Source organism: Hyalella azteca, unplaced genomic scaffold (genome assembly GCF_000764305.2).
Source record: "Hyalella azteca isolate HAZT.00-mixed unplaced genomic scaffold, Hazt_2.0.2 contig9352, whole genome shotgun sequence".
Taxonomy (NCBI): domain Eukaryota; kingdom Metazoa; phylum Arthropoda; class Malacostraca; order Amphipoda; family Hyalellidae; genus Hyalella; species Hyalella azteca.
The window spans coordinates 260,968-269,035 of NW_025939426.1; the positions used below are offsets into that span (position 1 = coordinate 260,968).

The 8,068-nt window shown below is 41.5% G+C and overlaps 1 protein-coding gene across 1 annotated transcript in view; it reads left to right on the forward strand.

Moving 5' to 3' along the window:
- LOC108676290 (dynein beta chain, ciliary-like) overlaps positions 1 to 3,164 on the forward strand; it is a 90,112-nt gene extending 86,948 nt beyond the window's left edge. The window contains exon 89 of the mRNA XM_047881981.1: positions 1,243 to 3,164. Within this exon, the coding sequence (XP_047737937.1) occupies positions 1,243 to 1,404 (162 nt within the window). The 3' untranslated portion in view covers positions 1,405 to 3,164. The remainder of the gene's footprint in view (positions 1 to 1,242) is intronic.
- The last annotated feature ends 4,904 nt before the right edge of the window (positions 3,165 to 8,068 follow it).

Sequence of the window (8,068 nt, forward strand, 5' to 3'; positions counted from 1 at the left end):
ACTGAACATATGCTCCTGCATTGCTTCGTCTAGCCTGTTCTTGAAAGCGTAGATAACTTGATACTCGGAGCGTCAACGATGCTATCAGGGAGGCTGTTCCGCATGTCGGTGACTCGAAGCGAGAAGAAATGATGTCGCATACATGTGTTACAACGCAGTTTATTTAGTTTATAGCTGTGGCCCCTGGTGTTGGTTCTTGTAAGTAAGCTTGTGACAATATTGCTCCGGTTACTCGTGTCAGGCGGTATAGGGTTAAGCACACCTACTGCCGAACGATGTCGCTCAATAAATATTGACATTAACCAAGCAGTTCGTGAAAAGATAATTTGTTGGTTATCGTAATTCTTAGGGTAGTTTTATTTTTTACTTGAAGCTCTTATCATTGCAGATATATTATTGCTCACTGAACTCATTGAGTTCTAAAGGAGCTAGAACGCATCAGGCATTGAATTTCTTTCCGGCCCTCATAAATCTTTCAATAAAGATTATTGATGACGCGTGCCGAGTCATGGATAGCATTCACGTCTGAAAATCAACAATTATTGATTACTTGTGCCGGGTCATGGATAGATGCTGGCAGGGTGGCCCAGTGGTTTCAGTTCAGATTACTAAAATTGGAGCAGAGGTGCGGGTTCGATCCCAGCTACCTGCGACAGTTTCTGGTCAGAATCGGATAGGAGGCCGGGCGATTAGGCACCGCCGAATTGGAGCAGTGAGTTTCGTGTTCGAGACCCGCAACGAACTGTGAATGTTGGTCTGACTGTTTAATCGACTGGTCCGACTGCTTAATCAACGCTGAAACCGCTTTCATTTTTGTTTATTTTTTTATTATAGAATTCACGTCTCATAATCAAAGATATGCCTGGGTGTTGCTGCCCAAATTATTTGTAAGTTCCTCACTAATTTTGATATTTTATCGTGTATCTTCGATATTTATTTCAAAATTAATGTTCAATTTTTTCCGAAACGAATGAATTTAGTTTTGCGAACCAGAGTCTCGTCACCGCTGTTCATACTGAGGTCACGTTTAAAATTACTAGCTAATTCCTTAAATATTATTCTCATTACATATTTTAATTCGTAAAATTAATATGGATACGGCCAGTGCCATGAAGTTCGTACATGTGATTTACTGTACAGATTTTAATTAACTGTCATATTTGATAAATAAAATAGTCTGTATGCGTATGCAGATCAGAACCACTGACGTTTATCATAAACAAACAATGACTTTCTATCCAGGCGGTGACCCAAGACAAGGCTGAGAGTCGGAACCAATATCTGTGCCCTCTGTACCGCACGCGCCAGCGCGGCCCTACCTACATTTGGACGCTCTCCCTCAAAACTAAAGAGAGACCCTCGAAATGGGTTCTGGCGGGGGTCTGTCTACTGCTGCAGGTCTAACACTCTCTCCCTCAAAACCAAAGACTGACCCTCGAAATGGGTCCTGGCGGGGGTCTGTCTACTGCTGCAGGTCTAACACTCTCTCCCTCAAAACCAAAGAGAGACCCTCGAAATGGGTTCTGGCGGGGGTCTGTCTACTGCTGCAGGTCTAACACTCTCTCCCTCAAAACTAAAGAGAGACCCTCGAAATTGGTCCTGGCGGGGGTCTGTCTACTGCTGCAGGTCTAGCATGAAGGTCTGCCTTCTAGTTGACGAGGCTATCTGCTTCTGTTGTTCTCATATTAAGGGCCTGACTTCTGGGTATTAATGTCTTTCTGCTTCTGTAGGTCTTATGTAAATGCCAGGCATAAAGTTGTTGAGGTTTGTCTGCTTCTGCATGTTTAAAATTCTGTATTAGTCCGCGTTGTGGTTTCTGAAGTTCAGACGTCTGTCAGATTGTGTAGTTACGGTGCTTGAATCCATTTTTGGGTCCTTTGTTGGGATGATCTCATAAATATGATTAATTACACACAAGTCATTGTGTCGTGTGGGTAATCAGGTTTTATTATAATCGTAATATCCGTTCTTGTTCGAGTGCAGTGAAAGTACGACTTGGCTTATTCGGGTATAAAAAGCTTGTTAATGTACATGCAACTTAATCATTGTTCTGTTATCGCTTGAAATTTCTAAAAATATCCCATCTCTATTATCTATGGAATTGAAGTGTTTGCTCTAGATTGCTGTTTAATGTTATAACTGATGATCCTTTGAAGGCATTTATGCTGCACATGTAGTTACTTGCGCACAAACTAATTTATTTGAAATCTTTTACTTTAATGCGCATACATTAAACTTGTCCATACTTAAGTATCCGATAACCTCCTGCACTAGCACCACGCTAAAACTTCGGATGTTAGTTAAATTGTTTACAACGCATAATAAAAAAACATGTGGGAAATGACCGATATTTAAAATATTTCAAGTCTATATTATGCCTCGCTAATATTATTAGGTTATAATATGACAGTAGTTATTCGTCTTTAAACTTTCAATTTTTACTTATAAATGCACAAACCCGAACCGGAGTGAGGAGGAAAAGTATTTCATCTTTGAGGGACTCCGATATTTTGAATGCATCATAGATGTCGGATGACTGAATTCCAGCACTCTTTGTTCATGCAATATTGGCGAATTTATTACTATATATCCTTATACCGAATTGTCTCTTAGTGATTCCTTCATTATACAATTAGTGTGTTATGTTTTAATGCATTTATCCATATTATAAATGTAGGTAGGCAACTATATATCATTCTATTGATCTGTAAGGATTTAAATGCGATGAATATGATAATCTTTACCGAAATATTCACACTGCTCGTAATCCTCTGAACCAATATTGTTATTAGCGTTACTGATTCTGCTGCTGAAAATACTATGATATACATGACAGTAGTTCATGAAATTCATTAATTCGTTTTAACTACCTGGCTGTTCATATCTCTCCCCCACTCAAAGAACGGTGATAGAAGATGACTATTTGATGCACATATACATCACACTAGCACTCAGGACTGAGGAAGCATAATAACCCGTATTAGTATTACGATTTGTTTTTGACGCCTTTCTCCTCTTAAAGAAATGGAATTCTGATGTTTTGCATTAAGCTTTACATGGTTGAATGATAAAACGTTTAAAGCAGTCCATTAACTGGAGTACCAGTTAACAATAACAATTAAAAAAATTAATTGTTATTGTTAGAAGTCAAGCATTTCGAAAATACCAAGCTAATACTCATTTCAAAATAAATGTTGTTTGAATCTACTGACAGTCGTACTATTACTGAAGAAGAAGTGTTTCCTGCGACTACATCGACACGTCCATTTACTCAGCACAACCTTCCCTTCGCATGCGTCTTAGGCAGGATTTACCAGCAAAGGTACAAAATCAATTCATTCAATAAATTGTCGTACCTCACAAATGGAAATCCAGTTGAATTCGACGATTTGTTAGCAAACTCGAGCCTTCACACACGAGGGGTCACACTTAAAATTTGAAGACGCTGAACTGCAGAGCACGAGGCGAAAAATGGATCAATCGAATGCCATTGAGAATCGAGTGATTCCGTAATTTTAGGAGCTGACATAGTAATAGAATGTCACTATGTATGATATCATTGGTGTCAAAATAAACTTGAAACATTGCGTTTGAGACAGATCTACCCGATGTCGGCTTAACCATGTTCAACGATCTTATCTCCTGTTATTTCTAGTGAAACCTGACGATCGCTTCAGTTTTCATAGGTACAACATTTATATCTCAGAAAATATTCAACATAGAGAGTGCGGAGTGGTTAAATGAGGAGTATTAAACAATTATTAAATGCAAATCACCACTCCGTACTCGAAATATAAATCGGCACTCGCTAACAGAGCTTACAGCTAAACGACCGCTTACGGTTTAACTGGTTCAACGCTTAAAAGGTACCTACTGTATATCTCACAGACATCCTCTTCGAGATTCGAGATGGCATCCAAGCCCCCACTCCCAGGTTCCGTATAACGGCCTACGGGTTCTGCTATCGGACGGACGTATGGCTAGCTGTTCGGTTGTTACTTGTTAGGGTACTCGACGCCATTCGTTCGGTTTCCTTGACAATTTAAAGAAACTTGACATTCGATAATAAATTTTTGTGGGTCTCATTTGGAGCAAAATCACATATTCATACGCTCTGTTTAGTTTTCCTAATTTATTTGTCGTTCGGAATGTTCGCTACTTAATTCTTTTTCGTTCGCCGCCCCTGAGGCTGAGCGTGTGCTGCAATGGCAAACGAAACAGGGGTTGGCTTCTCCCGTCATAGTGGCGGCCAATTTTGATGTAGGGGACTACTGACTAGGGGTATATCAATAAGGTGACTGATGTGAGAGATCCTACTTTTGAGCTTTTAGAGGAAGACAGCTCTGACGGAAGATGCAAGTGCTACTTTTTGTTCAGTTGTCCATACAGCTGCAGGCGCCAGGGAGGTAAGAAGCGGGAATGCAATTCTGGCTCAGTTGCCAGCAGTGAAGCCAGTGAACAGTGATGATGACATTGAAGTCTTTCAACATAATAAGAGAGTTGCAAAACATGTCCCTCACCCTCCCGTCGATCATACCCGTTGATCACGATTGCTGTGTAGACCACTAGTGCCTTCCACGTCGATGCTGCTGGCCATGCATTGGAGCTGTGACCGTATTAGTTGCGGTGCTGAACTGCTGCCGCCGACGCTGCTGCTTGTAGATTTCTTCTCGAAGTTTATCTTCTTGACGATGGCTTTTTTTAAGTATAGCTGTGAAGAAGCCTCTATATGAGGTTACCGATGATGTGGTACCGATGATAGGTCTGGTTTCCTGCTCCGCGTTGTAGAGAGCTTGATCAACAAAAATTCTTGCAATTTTAATTGAAGATTTTCGGATGGCTGTTATACTACAAACGGCATTAATTTTTGCATGGTTTAGCGGAGAAAATTGACATCAAAAAAATTCACGTGCTGCGTCGATCGTTTTCGCCGATCTATAGGTCATGATTATCTCATATTGACCTATTTAAAAGTGATGGCAAAGGAACCATCCTGGCTGTGCCTCAACAGCATATCGCGGGCATTATTTGACTGCATTATTTTCCCGCGATCATTTGTCAATCCCGTAACAGCAAATTGAATTTGCATCGTCCAATCATTGTCGGACGTTTCCTTCTGCAGTGCCTAGCTGACAAGGCGGCTCACCTGCCAATACTTTGCCTCCGATATTGGGCAATTTTAGCTGGTGAAAAAAAAATATATTGAATTGAAGCTCGTAGTATTACCGTCTCCGTCGTTGATGTGAAGACATCGTCGCAGGCGTTGCGATGGTGGATGTAGGGACGGGCGCTGTCACCGATGCTGGCGAGGATGCTGGAGCTTTGTCCAAAATGTTTAGTTTCATATCACTGCACATTACTGTCAGGATAACGCACAGGCACTTTTACATTCTCAAACCGGCCGTTGCTTAGGTTCAGTATTCATACTGTCACCAAAATCTGTGTCACTGCCACTCACAAGTCACTTTCACTTAGAAACAATTAACTAATTGACTGTTCGGCGCCACTGTCAGGTGTCTGTTTCTACGACCACCTGATGAATTTGTACTGAGAGTCAGGGTACTTATTGTTCCAAGTTTGACTAAGGCAGGACAAGTGAAACACGATTAACTCTAGAACTATTATAATAATAAACTGGCTCGGTGAGTACAGAAGGACGGGGATTGACAGGTACAGCACAAGTATGTGCCGGAGGAGCGGCTAGCAAAGTGACGGCTAGGCAGTACCGCAACAACTGACGAGCGGTGCACAGATCGAGCTATATATAGGCCTTAACAGGGATGACGTCACTGAGTGTGATTTTACCATGTGGGCACAGAACATGTTATAAGAGGGTGACGTATGATAACCTAGAAGGTGATAGAAGATCACCTGACAGATGTATCCGTTGGCATCGTCGCTAAAACACGCTGGATCGAGATGGGAAGTTTCTGTGTGAAAAGCTCTCGTAGCAATTTCTTGTAGAAATTTTTGCTGTCATGCTGGAGTAGGCTTTGCATATGACGCAAAAGCTGTGATGGCTTACGATCACCAAGGTCTTCTTTAGAAAGGAGTTGCCGGAGTCGTTCGCGTTCGGAAATCGCGATACGATCGATTATGGCTTGTTTCATTAAACCATACGGATCTTCAACTTCGGTTGAGCACAAAATATCCCGCACTTCTGCTATTACTTCGTACGGAAGAGCAGACACCAAGTGATTATACTTGGTACGGCTTCGTGTGATGCCGTGAAGGCTGAAATTTGTTTCGGCGTATGCAAACCAGGCAAGCGGGTCCTGTCTCCATATTTGCGGAAGCTTCAGTGCGACTGCCAAAATAGACGGTGTGTCGGTTGACAGGTCTGTGTGCGAGTCAGTTGAAACCAAGGAGGTTAGATGACTGGAGGCGGCGCAGCCAGTTTTATTAACGCGGGAGGGCGAAGCCGAGCCATCTCAGTAAGCCACATGGCGGCAGCCAGTGCAAGGGTCAGTTGACTAGCGGAGAGATCGGAGAGTAATTCACTCTTTTCGCTATTATCTTCCTCGGACCTACTGAATTATTTATTTATTGCTATCANGGGCATGGTGTCGAGGAGAGTCAGGTGTATGAAACCTCTTTGTGCACAGCAGTGAGGCGCAGGCTGTATAGGGCAACCGCCTGGCAGGCTTCGTGTGGGGGGCAGCTTCCGTTAGCGCAACGTAGCGATCGCTGCCCAAGTGCGAAGCGGTGCGAGGAGTGGGGTTGAACTCTGTTGAGAGCCCAGGGTCACCAGTTGTAAGACGTGGGAATGCAAGCAGCGCGGTATTGAGTGATTTGAGTCCTTAATTAAGATCTGTGACTCGTACCAAACGTTTGGTTGTAACAAACGCCCTGTGGTTCGGCTAAGGCGTCTAAGTCAGAGACCAGACTGCGCTAGCGTCTTACAATTCTCTTTCGCATTGCGGAATGAAGCACAGTAGGAATTCTCCTGATTAACTGGGTCAAGGTCCGAAGGCCAGATTACGAACAGTATTACAGATATGTAAATGATTATGACAACTAGAGTTACTTGACGTTGTGATATTCTAGGTCGGTGCTAATAATATTAATATGTAGTCAAATAATATCTAACAGGAAATCAACTGCAGTTGCTAATTGATAATGATGCTTAAGGCAATAACATGGATAATAATGTTGAGTCAGAGTTAGTGGGTAACTCTGCTAAAATTCACTAGGCTAGCAACGTTATTCGAAAATGAGTTACGGGAGTAACTGAAGGAAATATATATACATGGTCGCTACAAATGAAATTATAAAATGTTTATTGAAGGAAGACCTATTCAAACTTACATATGATACTCTCATTTACCTGCCTTTACTCCTCTATTATTCTCAAGAGGTTGTCGCATGCGCGCAGATTTCAACGAGACAATTAGCTGGCATGAAAAGCAGTTAGCTGAGCTGCAACCGGCACTGTGAGACACGCAAGTTCTACAATTTTTCAATTAATTCGCTCAAGTTATAGTGGCATTTCAGCCTCCAAAAATAGATTTGACATAGAATGTGTGCAGTTTGCATAACTAGTAGGTATGTGCGCAGACATAGGTCCACGGATACTGATGACATAGCTTAATTTGAGGAATAACTAATGTAGACATGAGTCGATTTTGCACAGAAAATTTTCTCACTCTGACCTTTAAACACATGTTGTCTCTAACATTAAATATATTTTTTATTACCGATATTTATTGTAACTACTGATATTTCATTCCAAAATTAATCATGGCACTCAGATCTTTGATTATTTTGAATAATTTTAACATAATTCAGAGTAAATTATATTTTGCAACGGTCTCCTGTGCTCCTAATTTATGGAATTTATAAAAAATTTTGTTTCAATTTACTGAATAGTTCCCCAATGTTAATCTCACCGACGTGGCCCGCACCTTAATAAAACTAATAACTGAAAGTCTAAATTTGAAAAATGTTTTAGAGGCTATTATTATTCACTGTGCAAGCCTCTCATTCATTCTTATTCATTTATTATCATTCATCGTCGACGTCAGCCGTGCGGTACCCAGCTGACGTTGACGTCAGACGTACGTGCGGC